Source organism: Rhinolophus sinicus, chromosome 16 (assembly GCF_057876585.1).
Source record: "Rhinolophus sinicus isolate RSI-liver-muscle chromosome 16, RSI-T2T, whole genome shotgun sequence".
Taxonomy (NCBI): Eukaryota; Metazoa; Chordata; class Mammalia; order Chiroptera; family Rhinolophidae; genus Rhinolophus; species Rhinolophus sinicus.
In genome coordinates, this window is record NC_142516.1 from 4,826,212 (window position 1) to 4,851,711 (window position 25,500).

Sequence of the window (25,500 nt, forward strand, 5' to 3'; positions counted from 1 at the left end):
TGCCTTACACACACCCAGTACCGGGCGGCCACGCGTGAGACAGGCTGGGATGGCGACGGCCCCCGATTCCTGGGGAGAGGAGACGCTTAAACAAACGACAGCATGCGCTGACCCAAGCTAGAGAATGTGGAGCCAGGACCAGTGTCCAGACGGCACAGCCTAACAACCCACATGAGAAAGGGGACCGAGCGTGGCACCTGCTCCTTTGGTGGCCCTTCCAGGTCATTGGCACTGGCGCTTTGGAGTGGCCTGAGCTGTTCGTTCTGCACCAAGATGCTGCAAAGCCTTATTTAAAATGTTTCAGTCCCCATGAAGCCCTACCAGGCCCCAGTTTACTAGGAGATCTGGAAAGGAACGGGATTGCTGGGCTTCACCGTTGATAAAATCAGGAATGCTGAGAAAAGGACAGCTTTGAAAACTTTGAGCCCTGTACCTGCGCATGGTCACCACTGGCCAGCTTTACATGCACAACACATGCAAGGCCAGTCTGGCTGTCGTTTAAACACACTAGGTGTGGTGCATTCCGCCAACGGTGCGGGGAAAAGCAGCGGGAGTCGGGCTGGGAGGAGGGAAGCAGCCAGACAGGCAGCGAACGCAGGGACTGTGGGACCAGCATCCTGCTGCCTCTCTCTCCCTGGGGCACCACAAGTGCCTCCTTCACCCTCCACCCATGTGGGGTGACACCCACATGGCAGCCCTGGGTCCTGGTGCCTGCCGCCCTGCCTTCCACCTACCTGCCACCCACAGAGAAGTCAGAGACGGCGTAGTAGTAGGACTGCAGCACCCTGGGGTCTTTGAAGATGTCATCCCCAAACGTGTTGAGCCGGTCTAGGGAGATGAGCAGCTCGGTGCTGGTGACCCACTCCTGGGGGTGTGGAACAGAGGGAAGGGCAAGCGATGCCATCAGCAGGTCCCTGGGTATTTATTCCCACCGCACTCTGCCGAAGGCCCAGCTGGCTGCCCTGGGGGTTGCCTGGGACACAGGGACAGGCCAAGCTCAGATCAATTCCAAGGACACTGCAGAAATCAGGAGCCTGTGCTTTGGGGTCACCCCAACCTGGGTGCCAGGCCACTCACTAGCTGTGCAACTCTGGGGCAGCTGCTCAATGTCCTGGAGCTTCCACCTCCCCATCTGTGAAATGGGACAAGGCACAGTGCCAAGCCCACGTGGCTGCCTGCAGGAGGGCTGGTGTCAGCAGCAGGGCATGGGGTTCTGGCACATGCTCAGTCAGCGGTGACCCTGTTGTGTAGCCCACCTGACTCCTCCCAGCGGCTCCTACACCCCCTTCCAGAGGTCAGCTCCAGGAGGGCAGTCCCAGCGCCCTTCTCCCTCTCAGCTGGTCAGGTCCTAGGTGTATAGGCTTCTCACGTGCTAAAGATCAGGCTCCCACAGACAAGCCACCTGTCCCAGGTGAAGCCTGTCCTACCAGAACATACGCCCGAGAGCAGGGACGTGGGGGTCCCTTGTTCCCGCTGCATCCCCAGCCCCTGGGCTCTGCCCACACGCAGCAGGCCCTGGATTAAGTCCTTGCTGAGAGCTGAATGAGCGCCTCCCCCTGGAAGAGCGGGTGGAGAGATGGAAGAACCCACGTGAAGGCTGACATTTTCATCTGCTTGCTGTTATAATCAGAGGTCGTTCTGGCTGAATTTTAATTAGCATTCTAATTCAGCCCAGGCGCTCCTGGTTTAGCAATGAGGCCCATCAGGACAGAGGATGAACTCCTGCCAAAGTCTGTCTCCTTGCCCCAGCATGACTCAGGCCAGCGGGCCTCTGCTGCTCACCCCCAACCTCCACCCCCTGCTCAGCAAACTCCTGAGCCCGCTGCCTGGGACCCAGGGCCTCAGCAGAGGATGCTTCAGCTGGTGGAGGGCGAGGGGTCCGGCCCCAGAAAACTTCAGTGAGGACCTCAGCACTCGGCTGAGTTTGTAGGTCTCCATCACTCCCCGAATCACTTCTCAAATGTCAGTGTGCGATCTGAAATCTGGTGAAACTCCCGCTTCTGATTCAGAGGTCTGGAGTGGGGCCTGAGACTCTGCATTGCTCACCAGGGCCTGCGTAATGCTGACGTTGCTGGTCCCTGGAGCAGCAGAGAAGGAGTGACAGCCCACAGTGGGAAACCCAGCAGTGCGCAGCTGAAGGCCCTAAATAAGTCTTTGCTTTCTCCAAACAAGTGCCACCTAGAGAACGCAAACCAGTTGATGTTCGAGCTGGAAGGTGCAGGAGGTGACACCATGTGGTTGGGGCTCAGGTCCTCACAAAAACCTCATGAGTAGGTACTGTTCTTAACCCCATTCCGCAGGTGAGGAGACTGAGGCTCTGAGAGGGTACGTGTTCTGCTCCAAGTTGCACAGTTGGTGCACAGCAAAGCTGGGATTTGGGTCTGTCTGACCCCAGGGTCCCAGCTTTCTCCACTAGGCAGCCTACCTCCCTACTTCTACCCCGATGCTCTCATCACACCAGGGGGCCTAGAGGGCAACGACCTGCCCGAGGTTCCAACCGGCATGACCCTCCTCTGGGTTCCTACATCTGCTTTGCAGCCTATGACTTACTCCATCAGTCTGCAAAGACAATAGCAACAGAAACAGGTGTCCAAATCTCCCGGAGACACCAGGACGGTCAGTGGGAGAGAGCAGGGGGATTTGTTCCCTTAGCCCAAATTGTGTGGGGCTCACCCTGATGCCTGACAGGTCATTTTAGGGCAAACCAGAGCCCCCAGCCTTTTGCCACTTGTAATGACCCTGGCCTGACTTTGGACAGACCTCAGGGTCCAGAATGAAGCGCGACAGGGAAGCGGGAGGTGGAGCTTGGGCTCCGAGCAGCAGGAGTCTACTCCAGCCGTCCCTCCAGGATGAAGCCACTCAGCTCTCCTGCTTGCTTCCGACCTGGCCGGGTCGGCCTCTCCCTGAAGTCCGTTGCCCCTCGGGACAGAGGGATCCGGGACCTGGCAGCTGCACAGACACATACTTTGTTACCTCCCACCCCAAAAGGCGCCATGTCCTCAGAGAAAGCCCCACTCCAGGTGTGCCCAGAAGGGACAGGAGAGAAAGAAGGGCCCGGTGACCTTGGTGACCTTGCTTTCTTTGTCCTTCTCTGACCTTGACTTCTGCCTGGGCAGCATTTCTGAGAAAGTTGTTTCTCATCAGGGACAACGTCCAGGACGTCTGAGGCAACAAGTCAGGGGAAACCACACTGCCAGGGTCTCCGCTGAAGCCTCTATACCAGGTGACGGTGGCACAGGCAGGGCAGGGCCCAGCCCTTCTGCTGGGCTTTAAATGACCTTGGCCGATCCTTTCTAATCTGTGGAGCTTGGAGCCCTCAGGAGGAGAAACTGTCATTTTAAACAGAATCATAGTCATCACATGTGAACGAGTTTAATGGGACAAGCAGGGCCCGCACCTGGAGCTGTGACTTTGTGCCAGGAAGGACTAACCTTGCCCAAAGAGAGGTCTGGCTCTGGCCCCTGCTCCTGAGGTCATCTCTAAGCCATGAGAACGTCCTGCTCGGTGAGTGTCTTTGTTCATCTGGGGTCTGAGCCACCCAGATAGTCTATGCTCACATGTGATTGATGGGGGTCCGTGGGCCACATGCTATCAGCTTGACCCCTGGAAGGACTGGAGACCAAGGTCAGCCAGCAGGACGTGTCTACGCAGCTGACCCCCAATATACACCCTGGATGCCAAGGTGCAGGTGAGTTTCCCTGGTGGGCAACAGTCTGTGTGTGTTGTCACACATGGGTGCTGGGAGAAATAAGTCCTGCCCCCGACTCCCCTGGGAGAGGACAGCTGGAAACTCCACGGCCCCTGCTTTTTGCTGGTCCCATCTGTATCCTTTCCCAGTAACAAACTGTCAGTGAACACAGCAGCTTTTCTGAGTGCTGTGAGTTAGTCCTTCAAGGAAAATCACTGAACCTGAGGGTGGTCTCGGGGACCCTGGGCCAGGGACTCCATGTCTTCTTGTGCTGGGCACCCTGGGTGGGCCTCAGTGTCTCCTCTGGAAACAAACAGGGTTCTAGCCCTGGCCCCCTCCTGGTCCCAGACAGGCAAAGGAAATGCTGTGAACATGTGAGGGCAGGAGATGGCAGTTCTTCTCGGCAGAGGCCTGTCTGAATGCAGGGGGGTGGACGAGAGGGCCAGCCAGGACCCAGACGCATCAACCAAGCCACCACGCCTGGAGACTCTTATCTTCAAAGCATGAACGAGCCAAGTGCTGTGCTGGCCACTTAACAATTGACTGTCCAGCGTGGCAGCCACATGTGGCTATTTAAATTAAAATTCATTAAACAGAAACAAAATTGAAAATTCAGTTCCTCAGTCGTGCTAGTTACATTTCAAGTGTCCTATAGACGATTTCTATCACTGCAGAAAGTTCTGCTGGATTTTGTTGCCTTACAGCATAGAACCCAGGACTCTGATTTCAAAACTCATGTTTTTTCCCCGTTTTCCATTTTTTCCTCGTCAAAGACCCTGGACACCCCCACCACACACACACACACACACACACACACACACACACACACACACACACACGCAGGCAGCGTTTTCAGTTCACAGAAGGAAGAAGTGAGGCCCGCAGCAGGGGGGTTCCAGAAGAAGCAACAGCCATGAGTCAGGACACTTGGGTTCTAGTTTGCGCCCTTCCACCAACACATGGCGGACCCCCTGGAAAATCCCTTCCCCACTCCAGGCCTCCGTTTCCCCACCCACATAAGGAAGGGGTCAGGTGAGGTGGTGATTGTCGCACGGCTCCTGGGAGCCACATGGCTGTGACACAGGAAGAAAGGGAAGGGACACTTGTGTTTGACTGAGCAGCCCCTCTTCCACCTATTTCATTATCAGAAGTCCACAAAAGGTTTAGACCCAACAAAGGCTTCTGTTGTTTAAAATCTGAAAACCATGGGATCTCCTAGGGGCCCATGTCCTGTCAGTTTACATTTTCCTGTGGTCCCCTGGACCTGGTGTCCCACCGGCAGCCCAGCCCCCCGACCCCCTTTCCCGCTCCTCTCTGACCTGCAGCGCAGGACTCCCCTCAAAGTTGTAGGCGCTGGGACGGCCCTCCAGGGTGGAGAAGGCCACGTTGCCCCCGCTCAGCGGGGAGATGTCGCTGAACTCAGACGTGCAAAAGGCCACACGCTCATCCTGGCCAGGGCGCAAGAACAGGCCCTCGGGCCTGCCGTAGGTCTTCTGGCAGGAGGCACTGTAGTACTGATATGGCTCCCATGGGCCACCAGCTCGGCTGCGCTTGTAGATAGCAAAGCTCTCAGGGCGACTGGTGTGGAACTTCAGCCGCACGTAGGTGATCTCGTAAGCTTTCCCTGCAGCAGGAAGACATGGGACCATTTTACAGCAGGGAAGGGACAGTCAGAATCCTGGTCCAGGGAGAGCCGAACAGCAGCGCTGCATAAACTATCTTGGATGGATTGTTAGAGGGTCTGGAGTGCAGTGCAGGGAGTGACACGATCCACTAGTGATGCCTGTCAGGGGCACCAGCTAGGTGCAGAGGTCGTCTGCACGCTTCCCAGGTATTTGCCAGCCCTTATCTAGGCCAATTTGTTCCCTGCAGAGGAGTCTGCATTGTAGCACACCTGGTCGGCAGCCATCTCTTTTTGCTCAAATTTGGATCTTCTGATCCAAATCTCCAGCAATGGGATGTTGCCTGCAGAAGAAGCCTGCGCTACCGTTAGAAAGTTATCTCTTTGACTACATACCAACAAAGCCAATCCTTTCACTTGTGCCTTTGGCCTCATTCCCTCCCAGTGACTTCAAACCCTTGGCGTCTGGAGACAGCCCTGTTCCAAGCCCCTAATCCTAACACCATCCTCCCTGGGCCCCTCCATTCCTCCCACTTCCGCCTAATATCTCTTCTGATCCAAATTTCTCAAGAGAAGTCTATCTGCTGACCCAACAGCCTCATCCCCCAAATGAACCCTCAGTCTTTTATAATTCAGTATCTTTAGACTACTTAACAGACATTACTCTTGCAAAGCCACCTCAAAACATCCCTCGTGGCACAGCCAGGGGACCCCGCCTTGCCTATTCCTGGGCCACTGCTGATTCCTGTTACCTTGGAAGCCCCCTCCCCCAGGCGTATCACACAATAGAATATTACTTGGCAACGAAAAGGAATGAAGTACAGCTGCTCTTCGACTTATGACGGGGTTCCATCCAGATAAACTCATCCAGATAAACTCATTCAGGTAAACTGAAAATATTGTTAAGTCAAAAGTGCATTTACTACAGCTAACCTACCGATCATCACGCCTTCGCTGGGCCGACCTTAACACACCCAGGGCACTTACATTCGCCTACAGTTTCATCTCAGAAGTCATTGCCTTCCTTCTCCTCTTCTTCTCACCAGAAGCAGGAGACACAGATGGGCATTTTGTAGACATGATGCGAAACCACAAGCACAACATCCAACGACGCTGGCAACAGTCACAATAGTCAGTCACTCACCCGTGTGATTGCGTGCCCAGCTGGGAGCCCCGGCTCACTGCCCTGCCCGGCATCACGAGAGGGTATCGTACTGCCTACCAACAGCCCAGAAAAGGGCAAAATCCAGTACGGTTTCTACTGAATGTGTATTGCTTTTGTACCATTGTAAAGTCGAAAAGTCATAAGTCGAACCATCGAAAGTCAGGGTCTATGTGTACCAATACGTGCTACGACGTGCGTGAACCTTGAAAATACGATAAACGAAAGAAACGAATCACAAAAGATTACATACTGTACGATTCCTTACATTAAATGTCCTGAATAGGCAAATCCAGAGAGACAAAAACTAGACTGGCGGCTGCCAAGTGCTGGGGGGTGGAGCGGACTGGGGGGTGACTGGGGGGTGTGGAGAAACTGGAACCCTGTGCATTGTTGGCGGGAATGTCAAATGGTGCATTTGCTCTGAAACTGTTTGGTGATTCCTCAAAAAAATAAAAACAGAATTCCCACACAATACAGCGATTCCACTTCTGGGTATGCAACCAAGAGAACTGAACGCAGAATCTTGAAGAGATATTTGCATAACCGTGTTCACAGCAGCAGCATTCGTAACAGCCAAACGGCGGGAGCAACCCAGGTATCCACTCATGGATGAGGGAAGAGCAAAATGTGGTCCAGCCACACCATGGAATACTATTCAGCTTTAAAAAGAAGGAAATTCTGACACCTGCTATGACATGGATGAACCCTGAGAACATTATGCTGAGTGAAATAAGTGTAAACATACTAATAATGTCACTGAACTGTACACCCAAATGTGGTTAAGATGGCAAATTTCACGTTACGTGTATTTTACCTCAATAAAAGAAAAATTTGGAAGAAATATATACATTATCTATTAGCTTTTGGGGAATGCAGTTTGGAGACATAGATGAAGAGCCATAATAATATTCCTGGCCTTTGGTACAAGAATCCCATTTCTGGGAATTCAAACATGGAAAGCAACCTAAATGCATGAAAAAGTTCATCGAAGTGTTTTTTATAATATGAAAAAATTGAAACCATCAGAGTTCAATGAATTATAGGACACAAATTCATGGATGATTGAAGCCATTGAAACAGCTGACAATGAGTTTGTAATACAGGGGAAAAACTTAAGTCAAATGTTGAATGAAAAAAAGATACAAGCTCTAACATTCCAAATCATCAGATTATATTTTAAATTCCCTAAAGAATGGGCAGGAAAGGAACACATCAAACAAATAAGCGTGACTGTCCTCGGGGCAGAGGACTTTGAGAGACTTTTCTTCCCTTTTTAATTGTTCTGCGTTTCCCCAATTTTCTCTCGTGAAGCTTGGTCTAATTTAAAAATTGGAGAAAACACATTTTTAAAAACAATTTTTTTTAAAAAAGCAAACGCCTTTCGATGTTCTGTTTTGAGATGTTTTTCAAATTTCCATTGCAGCACAGCTTGGCACTGTAACCCCCAAGTCCCTCAAAAGAAAGCACGTGTGGCTGACAAGTCAGTGTCCAGGGGCAGCCTGGTGGCTGCTTCTGTTCCGAGCAGGCTTCAAGCCTCGAAACCAGGCAGGGTCTTACCCCATGTGTACTCACGAAATGACGGAGGCCAGACTCCTCCGTAAACATCTAACAGCCAGACGCCTCACGGGAGGGGAGCTTGGAGCCACTTAAAACGTAGCTGGCAGCTAGAAGCGCAATGGGAAAAGGGCAGTCACTGGGATTTCACGCAAACAAACCACATCACATGCTGCTTTTCCTCTTCCTTGCCAAGCCAGGAGGTGAGAGAAGGTATAGGAACATCACAGAGACATCAGCAGCAGGAACTTTTTGTTACAATCATTAGAAGAGTCTAGAAAGCAACTTAACCCCCACTTTGTAAAGAAATGGTTTCTGCCAGAGAACCCAAAGGCTGCGGAAGGAACCCTCCCAAAGACCTAAACAGCAACAGGAATGAAATGTGCAGCCTCAACCCAGAGCTTCGTGAGCCCCAGAGGCCGATGAGGCTTCAGGGTGCTGTTGAGACAGGTGTGTGCCTGGCAGGAAAACTGGGCCAAAACGTCACCCCCAACTGTTCACAGGGGGTGACGCTACTTGGGAGCACACAGCCGCCCAATATGCTGTTCCCTCTGCCTGGAATGCTATTCCCTCTGCTCCTCACCTGGCTGGTTCCCATGCATCCCTGCTCATCCCACTGGTTTAGAGGACTGACCACACGCCCCAGCATCAGCCCAACGTGGAGCGTCCCTCTCCTGCCTTTCCTGGCTAATGAAAGCCTTGGAGCCATGGGCTTGGGTGCCTCGCTGGGCTCCCCCAGCCACCCTGAGCTTCCTAATCCTGTTCTGTAAAGACCTGCCCATCTCTCCCACTAGTCTGTGACCCCCTTGGATCAGGGGCTGTGAATCCTTAGAGCTGAGCATGGCTTTTGGTACATAGTAGGTGCTCACTAAATGCTCGCCCAGTGAGCGAGTAAAGACAAAGCATGATTTGTACTTTCAAGGAGTCTATAATCCAGTGAGCGAGTTGAGACAGATAGGCCTGAAAACACAGCTGACACTGTCACAATGTGTCTGCAAGTCCTGACCCCGGAATGAGTCTGTTTAACAACAGCCAGCACTTAGTGAGCACCTACTATGTGCCAGGCACCTTGCTAAGTGCTTTACACACACTGTATTGCAACATCCCCAAACAGTACCATCGCTGTGCACGTTTTACTAATGAGGGGCCTGCCCCACATCATGCACAAAACAGCTGAGTCTCTACTTGACTGCAGGCCTGTCTCGCCCCAAAGTCACTGCTCCGAACCAGGCTCCTCTCCGTTCAGGGCTCTGTGGGGCCCCAAAAGGAGCTGCCCAGGAAGGGGTGCTGGTGCCCATGAAGACTGCAGAGGCCGCTCAAGCCATGTCCTCTCCTACCAGCTGGGACACAAAGCCCATCAGGAATGACATGAGGACACTCATAAAGCCAGGCCGGCCCACATCCGGAACTGGCCAAGCAGAAGGAGCCCTGAACGGAGAGGCTTATTCTGGGAAAATGGAAACAAAACAAAGCCCTTTAATTGGAGCCATCTGGGGAGCAGTGGCCTGGGAGTGGGACTGGAGGGGGCAGGGTGGGAAGCCGAGCTGGGAACGCGTGGGTGAGGCTGCACTGCCCACTGTGGGCATCAGAACCAGGTGGGGAGAGCTGTTCCCAGCCTACAGGGAGATCACAGCAGGGCCCTCAGCTCCACCATCTGGCCGTCCACTGCTCCTGTCTCCCTCTCCCACCCTAGCACTTGGCAGTCTGGGGCACAATGAACCCCTGTTAGGAGCTGGGGAACCCCCATGACCATGAGCCAGGCTGAATCGGGACTGGGCGCTTCACAGCTCTCATCTTTTGGCCAAGAGTCTCAACCCCACATATCGATCAAGACTGTCAAGCCTATTGTCCAACCTGGAGAGAGTGAACAGGTTTCAGCTGACGGATGGCTGCCTAGGGCTTTGTGTTAAGAAGGATTCTGAGCTCCAGAACTGAGACATGACTGAAACGTACAAACTACACATTTGCAAAGAGACGATGCAGGGCATTCAAGACCATTCCAATAAATCAGAGAACCGAGGAACGGAAGGGCTGGGTGGGAATAAAGAGGAGGGCAAACACAAAGAACATTCCAGAGAATGATCTGGTGAGCTGCTCAATAATGAAGTCAAAGGACAGAGAAAGAATTGCCGTTGACTCCTGAGTTCTTGCTTCAGTGCATGGAGAGACGAGGGGAATAGGAGGATGCCTTTACTTTTTAGTTTTAAAAACACATAACAAAATTTGCCCTCTCAGCCATTTGTAAGTGTACAGTTCACTGGTATTAAGGGCATTCTCACTGCTGTGCAACCATCACCACCATCCACCCCCAGGATGCTTTTCATCTTCCCCAAATGAAACTACCAATTCCGCAACTCCCCCTTCCGTCTCCCTGCTCCCAGCCCCCGGCACCCACCATTCTACTTCCTGTCTCTATGAATTACTCTGTACGGACCTCAGATAAGTGGACTCGTGCAGCATTTGTCCTTCTGTGTCTGACTTATTTCACTCAGCATACCGCTTTTTCAAGGTTCATCTGTGTTGCTGAATGTGTCAGAATCCCCTTCCTTTTAAGGCTGAATCATCTGTTGTGTGCATGTCACATTTTGCTTCTTCATTCATCAGCACACACTGGGTTGCTTCCACTCTCTGGCGACTGCGAACAATGCAGCTATGAATATGGGTACCTTTACCCTTGGACACTAAGTGTGAAGCACTGTGTGGCATCCAAGCACTGACACTCAGGAGTTTGCTCGAATTACCCAGTCAAGGGCTCGGGGGACACTGGGTGAGACGTGCAGGTGCAGTCCCAAACGCTGACCACGATCCCAATAGGCAAAGCCAGGGCACAAGATGGGGAGAGGGGTAGTGGGGGGCAGGGCTGGCATGGACATGAGGGGGAGCAGGGGAAGGGAGGTGGGTGAAGTGGCTGGAGGCCAGGGTGAGCAGGAGCCGGGCAGAGCCAGGAGGAAGGCTGGGGTCCCGTGAATGCCACAGCTTAGGCGTTTGGATGTACCTGGAAGGCTGGGAGCCATTCATTCATGCGTTCATTCACTTACTCCGGTTTTCCCAGGGAAACACGATGCAGAGGTGATGTGCTGGGGTTCACATCCCAGCCCCACCACTTACCAGCTCTGTGGCCTTGGCCAAAATACCTAACCTCCCCTCAATAAACTGGGTGACTTGAACACAGTGACTCAGTTTCCCCATTGGCACAAAGGGCAGAACGAAAACAGGGCTTACTGAGTAAATGCCTGCAAAGCACTCAGGCTAGTCCCAGGCATGCAGCACACACAACTAACTGTTAGCTGTTACTCCCTTCATCGGCTCCACCACCATTTACAGAGCACCACTGCCCAGGGGGCCCTGTGCTGGGGGCCAGCTGTGAAAACAGGCACTCCCTCTGCAGCTTGGAGTGTGATCCACACAAACAAACCACAACCTCAACGCAGCACGATCCAGACTGTGCCGGGGAAAGGCGAGGGGCTGCAAGAACGCAGAGGCAGGCCCTCTGCCCAATCCTGGGCGCTGGGGCCTTCCTGGAGGAGGTCACCGCTAAGCTGAGTGGCGCAGACGGCGCTTGTCCACGACTGCATCCCCAGGGCTTGATGCAGGGACAGGCGCACAGTAGGCACTCCACTGTTTTGTTTACGAATGAGATCTGGGTGATCCAGAAGAAAGCAGGAGAAGAAAGTACGCAGGGCAGATGCACCCGCGTATGCAAAGACCAGCAGGAAAGACGGACATCATGGCACCTTCGCATCCATGCTGAAGGAGCAGCTGGCGGCAGCTAGAGTGGGAGGTGGGGCAGGGGCCCCCCCGAGGATGTCTGCACCCCTCCTGGGCTTTGGGACTTACCTTTCCTGCAACTCCTGGCTCAGTCCTGGGAGGCCAAACCAGCCGGGCCCACAGGTCATGGGGGGGCTGCTTCTGTGGGTGGGGGCTAACCCTGCCGTTGCCTTGACCCCCTGATCTGCCTGGGCCCCAGTATTCCAGCCAGAACCCCCAGGGAGCAGGAAGGAGGACTTGCCCCCCCACCCCCGCCCGCACTGGCCCCAGCCAATGCAAACACAGCCGCCCACTTGACAGGAAGACACAATGGGGCCACAGCTCAGGAGACCCAGCTGGCTTGGGGCTCCTCAGGGGCCCGGCAGGGTCCTCCTGCAGTCCAGGCCCCGCCCGAGCTGGGGCGTCTCCTCGTCCCCTCAGCTCCATCCATCTGGGCTGTGTGGGTCCGAGGACACAGCGAGTGGCCTCTCAGCTCCCCCGTGTTGTCCCCGATCTGGAATGTCCTTCATTCTTATGTCAACTCCCACTACACTTCAGATCTCAGCGAGGCCCCTTTACCCTGTGTGTGTTCCCAGAGCATAAATCCCCAGTCATTCCTGGGTGGGCCCAGTCCGTCTTCTGGAGGGCCATACCCCGCAGGCTTGGGAGACAACTGATGAATGCATGGAGAAGCCAGCCTGCAGGAGGGCAGCGGAGGCTGGCTGGAGGGTGGGCAGTTCTTCCTGCAACTCCCCCCTCACTCAGGGGCTCACAACTCATCTGCTCGGAGACTCGAGGGTCTTTCAGTCATTCCAGGAGATTCTCAGGAATCCAAGAAAGTGCATGAAGAGATGCCCCTGCCGCAGCCAAACGCAAGGCTCGGACCCTCCTCCCCTGGACCAGTTTCATTGCCAGGGGCAGTGCAGTTGGGGGAGGGCCTCAAGGTCTGCCACTTATTGGCTGTGTGACCCCAGACAACTGACTTCATCCTCAGAACCTCAGTTTCTCTGTTTATAAAAGAAATCATGTTGGGTTGGGGGGGTTACGACTCAACAGGGTTCTTAGCATGTGGCGACAGTCCCCAGAATCATTTGTTTCCCCTGATGACCATCCACCTTCCCCCACACCCTCCACCCGCCATCAGGTCTCAGCCCACCTCTTCCCTGGGCTTCAGCACAGGGCTGGGAGCTGCCAGACGCTGATGCAGCCTTTCATCCCAGACAGGAAGGCTCAGCTTAGCAACTGGGAGATTTGGACCAGATGTCTATGAGCTCGCAGGGGGCTGGGAAAGCAGCGACCTCCATCCTGGGGCAGACTGGCTGCCTCTCCCTCCCCTGCCCCTCAGCCCACTCCCCAAAGGAGACCCCAGGCCAGCAGCCACCCACTCTCCCTTCCCACGAGCAGAGCTGTCAAGGACATGGGGATGGAGCCAGCGGAGGTGGCCTGAGGACCAGAAGGAGAGGCTCCACGGCCCACCTCATCTGATGACAGGCCCCCCTCCACTGGGCACACTGACAACCCCAGACCTCTTCTTCCCCCCGTGTTACGCAACCCATGACTTAGCGCGAAGCCAACCAAAGTCCAATGAAACCAAACAAAGGCCAACTCTGGCACTGCTGTGGGTCTCCGGTATCCCTCATACGTAAACAGGGTCAGGATATTTTTTGGGAGCCAGCTTGGCCAGCATTTCTCAATCCCTTTGTAAAGGCCACCCCCAAGGGAAACCTCAGCTCTGAGCTGCGCTCAACAGAGTGACGTTGGTCACACACAAGGACTGTCACAGCTCCCATGAGCACGTGGCCCACCTAAGCTATGGAACCTGCACAGCTGCCCAGGAGGGGGCAACTCTTATCCCATTTTACAGAGAGGAACGGAGGTCTGGAGAGGTGATGGCATTTGCCCACTGAGTGGCTGTGCTGGCCTGAGTCCAAAGCCCTGTTTTGTGATTTGTATCCTATTCTGTCTTCCAGAGCAGGCAAAAGAGCCCTGAGCTGGGCCCAGATGCACAAGGCAGAAGACATGACACCATTCATTCGTTCTTTTCTCCGTTCACTGTACAAGTATATACACTTCTGGAGCCCCTCCTCTGTGCCCACTGCTGCAGGCATAGTGGGGAGAACACTGGTTGGTACAGAGTGTACGAAGTGTGTGTGTGTGTGTGTGTGTGTGAATGTGAGTATATGCAAGTGTGCGTATGTGTAAAGGTGAATGTGTATAAGTGTGTGAGAATGAGAATGTGTTTGTGTGAATAAGTGTGAGTGTGTGTGAAAGTGTGTATAAATGCGAGAGTGTATGTGTGAATGTGTTTACGAGAATGTGTGTGTCCGGGTGAGCACGTGTGAGAGAATGTGAGTGTGTGAATGTGAGTGAGTGTGTGGAAGGTCTTGGCTCCACACTCAGCACGGGATCTCTGAGCCTCAGGTTCCCTGGTCACCGAAGGATGGAAACCGCCCCGCTGCTAAGCATTCTAGAGTTCAACGAGGCCACACAGTTGAACCAGGGCTGGGCACACAGCCAGTGCTGGGTAAGTGGGGACTGCCCCCAAATCCAGACGCTTGCCTGCCCCTCCCACCTTGTGGTGCTTGGGCTGAGCCCCTTGCCTGCCCCTGGATTCCACCGACACATGTAACACATCAGCCAAACCCGCACCCTCTGTCACAGAACAGCACGTCTCCTCCACAACCCCCACCCTGTCCCAGATTCCTTCCCCTGTGGCCTTGGGGTTCTGCCAGCCCCATCCAGCCAGCTCCCCCAGCCCTTCCTCCCCCAGTGGTTTCCTGTTGCCCGCCTGGGTAGAGACTGCGCCCCATCTAGAAGTCCCACCTCTTGGTCCTGAAGGGCCAAGAAAAGGTGACAAGGCCCAAGGAACTGAGTTTCTTGGGGCAGCAACCAGCACCGGCACGCCCTGCTGAGGGGGTCCAGGGTCCCCCCACCCACCTCACTTGAATGTCATTTCCCCGCCCTCCCCAAGGCACTGTTCCCCAGGGCTAGGAAGAGCCCATTCTAGTGACCAGTAGAGGTCATGTCAAGGACTTCATGCTCTGACCTTGGATATACTGTACACAGATGTGCATATCCAGACTGCCATTTGGCAGCTGTGTGCCTCTAGGCAAAACACTTAACCCCTCTGAGCCTCAATTTTCTCATCTGAAAACTGGTGATACAGTCCCACAATCCCTTCTCCAAACTGCTTGGCTCCAGATGTGTTTTGCAATTCTGAACTTTTCCGAGTTTACAGAGATGAAGCAGTCCTTACACCTTGGATTGCGTTAACACCCCCGCTGGGTCTGGGGCCATAGGCTGTAGTCAAAAGAGATTTCAGCAGCAAAATATATGAATAATCACTTGAAGTAGAATAAACAAAGTCTATAAATAGCCTCAGGTCAGATTTAGCAGCCAACATGAGTTATAAAACACTTTGAGTTTTCAAAGCTTTGGGAGATTTTGGACCCACAGATAATGGAGTGTAGATGGGTGGAAACATCCCTCCCTGAAAGGACTGCAGAGGTTGCAACAGATCAGATGCCTCGTTCACTGCCAGGCACATCCAGGGGCTCCTGGCTTGGGCTGGACGTGGAGAGGGGCGGGGGCACTCCCCTTGGCAACCGGGGAGCCAAAGGCTGGGTCCCGACTCTGGATTCTGATGCCCAAGAATCTAAGGCTCCTGCACCTTGGCATGGAGTCGGGTAGAGGGGGCACAGGCAGAGCAGAGAGGCCGTGCCATTCAGTCCAGCCACCCAACAGCAGCACGAAGCATGGCTCCCGCTCTGAAGGATAAACCTCCGGGTGATAAATGCCTTGGCTCCTCCTACCCCAAGAACACACCCAGGGGCCCGCACACAGCCTCAGGGATTCACTGAGCCCGCAGAAGTGGACCAGATGGCTCCTGCCCTAAATGGCTGACTAGTTCACCCCCTGGTGGGTCACCTCCCATCTTTCCCCACAACAGCTCTGGGTCTAGGATGGCCAGCCATTGCAGGACATTGTCCTTGCACCCAGATCAACTGCTTTGTGAAGGGCTCCCAGAGACTTCCCACCCCTCCCAACCCCGGGGGTGCTCATCAGTCTAACCTTCCAGCTACTGGGGGGCACAGGTTCCATTCCTGAGCTCCCCAAATCTGGGTCCTACAGTCAACCCTCCTGCTTCTGGCCCCCGGTGGGGAGAGGTGAGGGGATGGTGGTGGTGGTGCCTCGAGCCCACGCTTACCCAGGCGGAGGGTGATGTTGACCGAGGTGGGGTACTGCACACCGAAGGCCATGGACGGGCTCTGCCACCAGGTGCTGTCGTCCTGGCTGTGGAAGTCGGTGAGGTAGGAGGCGTTGTGGTGGCGCTGGGGGTCCGCGGCGTCGCAGCGCTGGCACTGTGCCCCGGCGCCCCCCGACGGGCCCACGTGCGGGCAGAAGTCCTCGGGGGGACGGCCGCACGTGTGCGACGCCTCCGCCAGCCGGCCGAACGCCGCGTTCTCGAACATCGGCAGACAGCGCTGCGCGCGCCCCGCGCCGTCGTAACACGCACCCATGCCCGCGCGGGCCTCCCGCGGCGCCAGGAGCGCCAGACCCAGCAGGAGGGCGGCCGCCGCCATGGTCAAGGGCACCGACGCCCTGCGCTCCCGGCCGTGCGCGTCCGACTGCCCCGCCAGGCTCGGCTCTGGTGGGCGCGGACCGCGCGGGGCGCCAGGACCCGCCTACCCCGGAGGGCGGGACCCACGGCGGGGCTGGGAGGGCCGCTGGGAAGGACCCACGGCGGGCAGCATCCCCACCTCCCGACCGCTCCGTCCCTTGGTGCTTACCCCACCTGGCGGACGCGCCCGGGAGTGCCGGCTTTGGAGCTGCCTGAGCGGCCTTATCCTGGTTCTGCTGGGGGTCCCTAGCCTGTGAGCCTCATCGTCCTGTCTGTAAAACGGGACTCGTCACGATGCAGCTTCATTACCGCTGTTGTGAAGTTTCAATGGCTGCTCGTTAAGGGGAAAGTGCTTTTCGACTCCTGAGATAAAAGCGGACAGGGTCTTTACCCTGGTCTTTCATTGCACACCTCTTCTAGCAGGGAGGTCACTCAAGGCAGGTTCGTGGGATGGTCCCTCACATTTCCATGTCTCCATTAACTCTGAAAAGTGCTTCTGCTGCTGGCTTCTCTCTACTCTCAAAGCAAAGAGATTCTAACCGGATATTTGTGACCGAAGGTACCTGGTCTCATTACAAATATCATCTCAGACAGGCCTTCCCTGCCTTCCTCTACAGTGGTTGCCCCTTTTGACTCTCCAGTCATTAAAGTTAGTAAATCAAAGGAGAAAAGCCATATGCTCTTATCAAAAGATGCTAGAGAGAACACTAGATAAAATTTAGCAGCGCTACCCAGAAAAACTCTAAGGAAAATAGAAATAAACATGCTAAGAATTATTTTTCAGCGGCAGCCTTTGCAGCTAAGGTCCTGGATGGGAACTAGGTCCCACCAGTTAAATGTCCTCACTTGAGATTTGGATAGTGGAAGTGGGCAGGGGCCATCTTCTGCCCTTCTGGTGACACGCGAGGTCACAAGAGAAGGTTTCTGCAGCAGCATGCTTCCCATTCTCAAGCTCTGTGGGGGTTGGGAGCCATTGCGGGATGGTGGCAGTAGCTGTAGCATCTCGACTCTTATTTCTGGCCCCTGGCTGCAGTTACAGTGTGAGGTCTCAGAGCCTCTGGTGTTTGCAGCTTCCCAGGTGGTCAGTTCTGCAGTGTCCTGGTTGTCAGCCCCTCCAGTCCTTCCAGCCATCCCCCAGCACCAATTCCCTACATTGCGCCCCTCCTGTGGGAAAGACCTCAGCACTTGCCCAGTGCTTGGCTCAGAGCCCAGCATGGAGAGAGTGGGCAAGAAACTGCAATCTCTGTAAGGAAGACAAGTCCTGTCCTCATGAGCCCTCGGTCTGATTGGAGAGGGAGGAAGCAGCCCGATGTCATTCCAAGGCTGTTCTGGCCTGTTTTATAAGACTGGGTGGCCATGTGTTTACAATCATTTGTTCCTCGGCAAACGTGCGGTGGCCCACTGTGTACCCTGCACTGTGTGGGGGCACAGAGGTGCGTCAGACAACCCTGCCCACCCAGTGAGGGAGAGAGGCCATACACATGTCGATGAACAGGCTGGTAGGATGTAACAGAAGGCAGTGCATGGAGGGTTGGGGTGCAGGGAGGGTGGGGTGCCTGGAGTTGGAGGGTACTTTCCAGAAGAGATGGCAAGTAAGCTGAGCTGTAAAGGAAGAGTAGGGGAGAGGGCATCTCAGATAGGAGACAGCACATGCAAAGGCCCAGACGTGTGAATGGGTAGGGCAGGTCTGTTGCATGTTTGCAGCTCTGGGTGGGGTCCTGGGGGTGTGCTGGAGCGGGGTGCAGATGCCAAGTGATGTGGGGTGCTGTGCACTGTGGTAATGAAATAGTGCTTCGTCCTGTAACGGGTCAGTGGGAGCTGAGAGTTGAGTTCATGGCGGGGCAGGGACCTCTTGTGCTTCGCCCCAGTGTCCCCAAGGCCTGCACTGAATGCGGCTCAGAGAATGTTTGGTACATGAGCAGGAACCACACGGCTGATCCTATAGGGGCTGGGCCAGAGATGATGCCTCCTTCAAGAGGTACCAGCTGGGTGCATGGACCTTGCCCAGCACCTGGCAGCAGCCATCGAGGGGACCAGGCTGCCACTCCTGGCGACTTCAGTCGGGGCCTGCAGGAGGTCTCCTTCCAGGCTTCCCTGGGCCTGCTGCCTTTCCAGTTTCGTCTCCCTGCGCTCCACATCCTGCTGTTCATGTTCACCCACAATCTACCACCAGGTGGCGATATTGTCCACATTACGGGACTGGCTTCTCTCGCCCCCTGGTGGCCAAGGACACCTTGGCCAGTCCTGCAAAGCCGTGTACCTGGGACCAGAAGTCATTGGGTCCAGGGCACTGGTTATACAAAGGGGAAACTGAGGCCCAGAGAGAGGACGTGGTTTGCTGAGGACACATTCACAGTGGGACGATACCAGGTCTCATCCCTGCGATCAGCTCCTCCCAGGATGGGTGTCAAGGAGGGTTTGGGGTCCACAGATGCCAGGAAGCAAAGTGTGGTCCCCAGGCATGGAGTGTCTATCCACCCAAAAAGTGTCAGGATAACTCCCCAAATCTGCGTGACAATAAACACTTCTGGTACTGTAGGAAAGAGACTTGGAATGACCCAGGAGAACTGGAAGTCACCATTTGGGACACGGGGCAACAATATGCACGCTGCCAGCTCTCCATCAAGAGAAGGCTGAGTGTCACCTCCCAACAGGACCCACCACAACCCCAGCCAAGGCATCTTTGCCCTATAGCCAGGGGCCCCTCTCCACACACAGTACCTGAAACCCAGGTCTTTGCCGGGCCACAGAAGCCACAGGTCACATGACCTCAGTTTCCCTGCAGCCTTGAACGTTGAGACCCAGCCCCACAACCTGCCCCTCGTCTTAACCTAGTGTCCCTGTGGTGGCAGGTGTCCCGGGAAGGATCTCGAGCAGCAGAGCTCATCTCATGTCAGTTTCTTTCAGGAAGCTGGATGGAGGTGGAATCCAAGGGGGCCAGCATGGAGGTGGTGTGGGAGGAGGGTCTGTATATGGCTGGTGGGGGATGTGCCTGTGCCAGGGACCTCGGGAGTCTCTGCGAGGCCTGGCCTCCTGCTTGGGACTGCAAGCAAAGGTGGCACACTCCCCTCCCTACAGTCCCCCTACCAAGGGTTAAAACCTTCTAGGAGAAGAAAGGAGGGAGAAAAACCCTGTTCTGATTTGCTTAATGAACATTAATTAAGAAGACAGAAGATAGCGGAATCCTTCTAGACAGAGATGAAAGGCCTGTTAATTAAATCTGGGTAGATGGGGCCAGGACCCTGCTGATCCCACCTGACAGCTCCACAGCCTCCTTGGATGGAGCCCCGGGTTGGGGGCAGCAGCACAGGGGAAAGCAGCCCCCGCCCCAGGCTTGGGGCTCTGCCCTGGAGGCCTGGGAAGGAGCTTCGCCCAGACTCACTGTGGCACCTGGGTGCGCCCTGGCCCTCTGGAGAATCTCGTTTTCCCCATCTGGACAATAAGAGCCACACTCTGTCTGGCTCCAAGGCACTGTAAGTCTGCATGCCTGGGCCTCAGTCTTCCCTGCTGTCCAGTGGGGAGACTCCACCTGCTCAGCAGACAGGCAGACAGGCAGGAAGTCAGAACTGGGGGTCTGTGTATGGGGAACCGTGGAAGAGAATTTAGTGACTGGCTACACCCAGCCCCCTAGGACCCTGCACTGTGATCACCCTCTGGGGTGCTGTCTTGCTCTTCTGAGCAAGGACAACGTGGCCATCACACAGGCTTCCTGGGGGCCAGGCATGGACTGAGTATACCACCTGCACAGGAAAGTGCCAACAGGGAAACTGAGGCTCAGCCAGAGGCAGCCCCTTGCCCAAGACCACCCTGCTAGTCAGCAACAGAGCTTGGATTCAAACCCCAGTGGGCCCGGTCCCAGAGCCTATGCTCCTTTCTACTTTACTCTTTCCTTCCTTCCTCCTTCCTTGCTTTCCTTCCTTACTCTCTTTTTTCCTTCCTTCCTTTCTTCCTTCCTCCCTTCCTTCCTTCCTTTAGGGAGCACGTGCTCTGGGCCTGCCCTGTGCTGGGCACCGGGGTAGCCATGGTGCAGGCAGTGGGTAGCCCACAACCTCATGGGGCTTCCCAGAGAACGAGGGAGACAGACACTGACCCAGGAAACAAACCAATGAATCAGGTAGTGACAGACCACTGGTAAGAACCACAAAGGAAATAGATGAGGGGCTGAGATGAACTCCGAGAGAGGGTGAGTTTAGTTTGGGCAATCAGGGGAGGCTTCTCAGAGAAGGTGACAGCTCAGTGGAGACCTGTAAGAGGATGGGAGGCGAGACAGAGAGGCAGGGCTCCTGCTGGTGGGAGCTGACACAGGGCCCCTCAGCTGTCACCCTCACAGAGTGTCTTCTCCCTGAAGTTAACAAGTTCAGACAGGCTGAGGGACATGGCTGGCCTCGGGGCATGGCACCATTCAACCAGCAACTATCTCCACCCCATTGCTGTGTGGGACCCAGAATGAGTCAGCCTGGGGAGCCCTTCAAATCGAGGGGACCCAGTTAGATAAAGAATGGCCCATTTTGGGTGGTGCGGGGGCCAGAGGCTGGGCTTTGAGGGAGGTAACAGTGGCTGTCCATCCATCATTCATCCACTGGACAGAACTTTACTGAGTCCATATAACAAGCCCTGAGCCTGCACAGGGGACAGAGTGATGAATGATGGTGACATTTGCCCTGATTTTGGGGGCCCCGATGATAAACTGGTAGAAGTGATCAGAATAAACACTGGGGTGCTGAGAGTAAAGAGGTGGTGTTCCAGCCCTAGACCCAGCCTCTGGCCCCTGCTAGGTCCAGCTCCCACTTTCTCCAGACACCCAGGGTCCAGGGCAGCAACCAAGGAACCATCCCCTAAGGAAATGCCCGTGGCTAGGTCCCTGCTATGCCCAGACATCACCCACACACAGCCCAATTGCACCCACATGCTGCCCAGCCAGGGAGACCAGGGCTATGGAACCCACCCTGTGGGTAGAATAAATATCCCAGCTGCCCCTCAGTGGGTTTTCTTGCCTGTCTGCCCCCACCTCAGCATCGGGGCCCCTTGAGAGTAGGCAGGGAAGGGTCTGATTCATCCCCTGAACAGGCAGCAGAGTGGGGGTTCACAGAATGCCTAATAAAAGACAATGAATGAATGAATAAATAAAAAATGAGTGAATCTGAATGACTGATTGTGAATGAATGATGGATGGATGAATGCACGCATGCTTAAAGTGAGGGCCTCTCCTTCCAGGCTTCTCAAACAGCCTCTGCCCCCAGTTCTGGGCCAAACCCTCCCAGCTGGAGGTACAACCTGATCACCCCCCTCCCATGTCTCTGACCACACCTGCCACCCTGTCCCCTTGGCCACTTGGATCTGGCCATACCGGCCTCCTTCTCAAACACATCCAGCACTTCTCACCTCAGGGCTTTTGCACATGCTGTTCCTTATGCCTGGAGCTGTTCCTGCAGATTTCGGCAACCTGCCCTGCCCCAGGCGCCCTGGTGGACAAGCTGTCCTGGGCCCTCCCCCTGGCCTTCCCTTGTGCTTCCTGCCCCTGCCCCCAGCGTTGTTTTCCTCCCTAACCTTTGTCACACTTGACTTCTCATGTTTGTACTTGTTTATCTGTCTGTGGTGTGTCTCCCCCATCGGACTGTGAACTCCCTGAGGGTGGGGGCTGGGTGGGCCACATTTACGCCTAGGCTGCCCACTCTTCCTCACTGGTGGCATGAATAAATAGAGATGCACTACCCAGGGGGTGCCAAGCAGCGGAGCAGGGCACAGAGTCCTCCAGCAGAGTGACCAGCCCAACACAGACACTGCTCCTCACCGGTGGAGCCACTGCAGGAAAGCTGTCTTCAACAGTAATTTTCTTTCTGGCTTTTCTGCTGAGGATGAGGAAACAACGATTCTAAGTCATCCCCGGAGCCCAGCAAGGGAGGAAAAGGCACGGAAAAGTGACAATTGCACTCCAGCTGCCGTAGGGATTCTTAATCTGAGTGCCGAGAGCACTGCTGGGACCATGTGGGGTCCCGCAAGCCTCAGTTGGAGCCCTGTCTGTCCCCAGGGCCTAGCATGACCCTGCAGGGGCTTCTAGGACCTCAACTCCTAAGACCCCACAACTCCTGCCTCACCAGCCAGCCTCCTCCAAACCCTCATGCATGCCAGGCCCCCTCCTACCCCAGGACCTTTGTACCTGCCAGTCCCTCTGCCTGAAAATGCTCTTCTGCTTCTTCTTAGCAGGCTGACTCCTGCTCCTCCTCTAGGCCTCAGGCTTCAGGATAATGTCACTTCTTCAGGAAGCCCTCCCTGATGCCCCGCCCCCTGACTTGATGGCACCACTAACGCTTGTTATTAGTTCCACGTTCCTCTTTCCCACTAGACTGTCAGTCCCAGAGGACAAGGATCTTCCTGTGGCTTCCTGCTCTGACATACACCCAGGCAGGGTATGTACTAGGTGTCCCATAAATAGTACGGAGTGAATGAATAAGTGAACAAGTGACTATATGAAAGCAGCTGGGAGGGAGGAAGGGAGGGAGAAATCTGGCAGCTAGCCCAAGCTCCAGTCAGGGCTCTTCTCCCGGGGTTCTGGCTCTTTAAAGGGGGGTGAAGGCCAGGGGCAGGCAAGGAGCTGGCGAGCCCAAGAAGGAGGTGACGTACAAGTGCAAGAGCGCCCGCCCTTCACCCCTTCACGTGGCTCTAGTTGGAAAACGTGAACTTTACAAATGTCAGGGAAAGGCGGGATTCTCAGCCTGGGACCCTGTGGAGCCGATTAGCATTCCGGTTCCTGCGCTAATGGGGCTCTGCTTAGGAAATTTATGCCGCCTGCTGGGGCCCATGCAAGGCCGAGGAGAAAGCGCCTAGAAAATAAAACGGTAAGGTTGCCAAATCTATGCCTCCCCCAGGAGGGCGTGGGGCTGCAGTGGGGGCCCCAGAGGACAGGGATGTGAGTAGAGCAACCCCCACAGGTGGTGGTAGCAGTGGGGCTGCCAGGAGGTTAGGGGTGGGGCTAGAGGAAGCCCCTTTGCTGCCTTCTTGGAGGGCTGACTCGTCATCCTCCCCTCACTGGGACAGGCCTATCCCTACCACCTGACTATAAAATCATCCAGATTTCTACTCAAGACAATCCTGGTGGGGAGGGGGCATTAGCCCCACGCTGCAGATGGGGAAACTGAGGCTCAGGGAAGCAAAGTAACGCCTAAGTGACCTGGCTAGGTTCGGGCAGGATTTGAACTCAGTTCTCTCTGATGCTGTTGGCAGCCTCCTTGCCCTGGTCTCCCCAGCCTCCCCCAATTTCCACATTTAGGAGGGTCCACAGCATCGGGTCTGCTTAGAACTCCCTCTGCAAGCGTTTAGGGAGCTCTTCATGGGCTGCGATGCATTTACACAATGCTGTTCTCTCCGCTGAAACACCTTTCCCCATCACAGCCAGAGACCAGCCTGTTCCACGGTTTACTGCCTGTCCCCACGCCCAGCAGGGAAATTTGTCTCTACAATGGAGACAGTCGGGGCTGTGTCACAGGGATGTGTTGGAGCTGTCAGGCCTCCATTTGGATCTGCGTGTGGGGTGTGTGTGGTGTGCGGTGTGTGTGTGTGCCTGTGGTATACCAGGGTGCCAAAAAATTGTATACAAGTGGACACTTTGGTCAACGTACCTCAAGCAGCAGTTCACCGTAATCAGAAGTGTCTGGACGCTGATGGGAACCACTTTGAGCACCTCTTGTAATTGCAGAAGTCAAACGTGACTTGTATTCATCTTTTGTGATCGGTATATATTGAGTATTACAATTAATACAGTTTTTTTCCTTTTTTCCTTTCTTAAAATGTGTATACATTTTCTGGCACCCTCTGAATGTGCATGGAGGTGCATGTGAGTAGAGTGTGTGGTATGTGTGTGTGGTGTATGTGTGTGATGTGTATATATGTGTTCACATGTGTATTGGTGTGCATAAGTGGTGTGTATACAGTACGTGCGTGTGTGCATGTGTGTGCTGTATGTGTGTATGGTGTGTCTGTGTGTGGTATGCATGTGTGTATTCGTATGCGTGCTGTGTGTGTGTGTGTGTAACTGGTGTGTGTGCGTGGTACGTGTATGTGTGTGCTGTGTGTGTGTAAGTGGTGTGTGTGGCAGAACCTGGTATAGAACTCTCCTGAAGGCTGAGAGGTGTGGGTACAGGAGGGTGGGCCTGGCAGCAGGCAGCCTTGGGGGAGCTGGGGGACCAGCCCTGGGCTGATGGGAAGGGAGGCCCATCCAGGCCCTGGAGCTCCAAGCAGCTGCAGGCTTCTCCTAGGCACCATGGCCTGGCCTGGCCTGGATGGGGGCCTGCAGGGTTCAGAGCCCACTCTGAATGGGGAGCAGTGGGGGTGGGGGACTCGAAGCCAGAAGCTGGTCTCTCAGGCAGAGTCCCAAGGGGCACAGGGAGGGGTACTGTGGGCCCTAAATCATGGGGTACAGGAGTCTGCATGAAGTGGGGCCACAGAATGGCTATGGAGGGCAGCCTGGAAGTGGGTTCCCAGGGCTCTCCAGCTGTGTCCTCCCACAGGCTAGGGTCCTGTGCTTCAACAGGGGCAGGGGCCAGGGTCAGTCCTGGGGGTCAGGGATGAGCCCAGGCCCCAGCCACTGAGCCCTTATGTCCCCCCAGAACAGAGCCTCACTTAAGACAGAGATGCGTCTGCCAGTTCCCCCAGCCCCTTGCACAGTAAGTGCCCCGTCAGCGCTTATATGTGCAGAGTGGATGCCCAGCCTATGGCCCAAGCTGGATGCAGACCCTCCCGCACATTTGAAGCTACCATAGGTTAAAGGCTGCTACCCCTATTCTCAGATGAGGACATGGGGCGTGGGGATGGTGACTTACCCAGGCTCCCAGGCCTCACAGGTGCGTGCCTGTCCACTTGGCGTGGGGTTCCCTTGGGAGAGCCGGGCAGAAGCACATGTCACAAGTCCACGGTGCTCTCCACTTTCAGAAGAGCAGGGACACCTGGGCCTCCGGGGTTCTTGCAAGCGAGCAGCAGAGATGTACAGGCTCAGGTCCCGAGTAGGGACGCCATGGCTTGGTGGCAGGCAGAGGGCAGGCAGGGCAGCTTGCCAGTGGAGGCCCCTAAATAATGGAGAGTGACCAGCTCGTCTGCTCCCTGTCCCAGCT

The 25,500-nt window shown here is 55.1% G+C and overlaps 1 protein-coding gene across 2 annotated transcripts in view; it reads right to left on the reverse strand.

Moving 5' to 3' along the window:
• Positions 1–16,491, reverse strand: part of LAMC3 (laminin subunit gamma 3) — a 59,979-nt gene extending 43,488 nt beyond the window's left edge. The window contains exons 1-3 of one of the 2 annotated variants that reach the window (XM_074331196.2): positions 15,983–16,491; positions 5,008–5,312; positions 735–865 (exon numbers count right to left, since the gene is read on the reverse strand). In XM_074331196.2, the coding sequence (XP_074187297.2) occupies positions 735–865; positions 5,008–5,312; positions 15,983–16,358 (812 nt within the window). In that variant the 5' untranslated portion in view covers positions 16,359–16,491. The remainder of the gene's footprint in view (positions 1–734; positions 866–5,007; positions 5,313–15,982) is intronic. The other variant, XM_019728864.3, reaches the window with a different exon arrangement.
• Between the last annotated feature and the right edge of the window lie 9,009 nt (positions 16,492–25,500).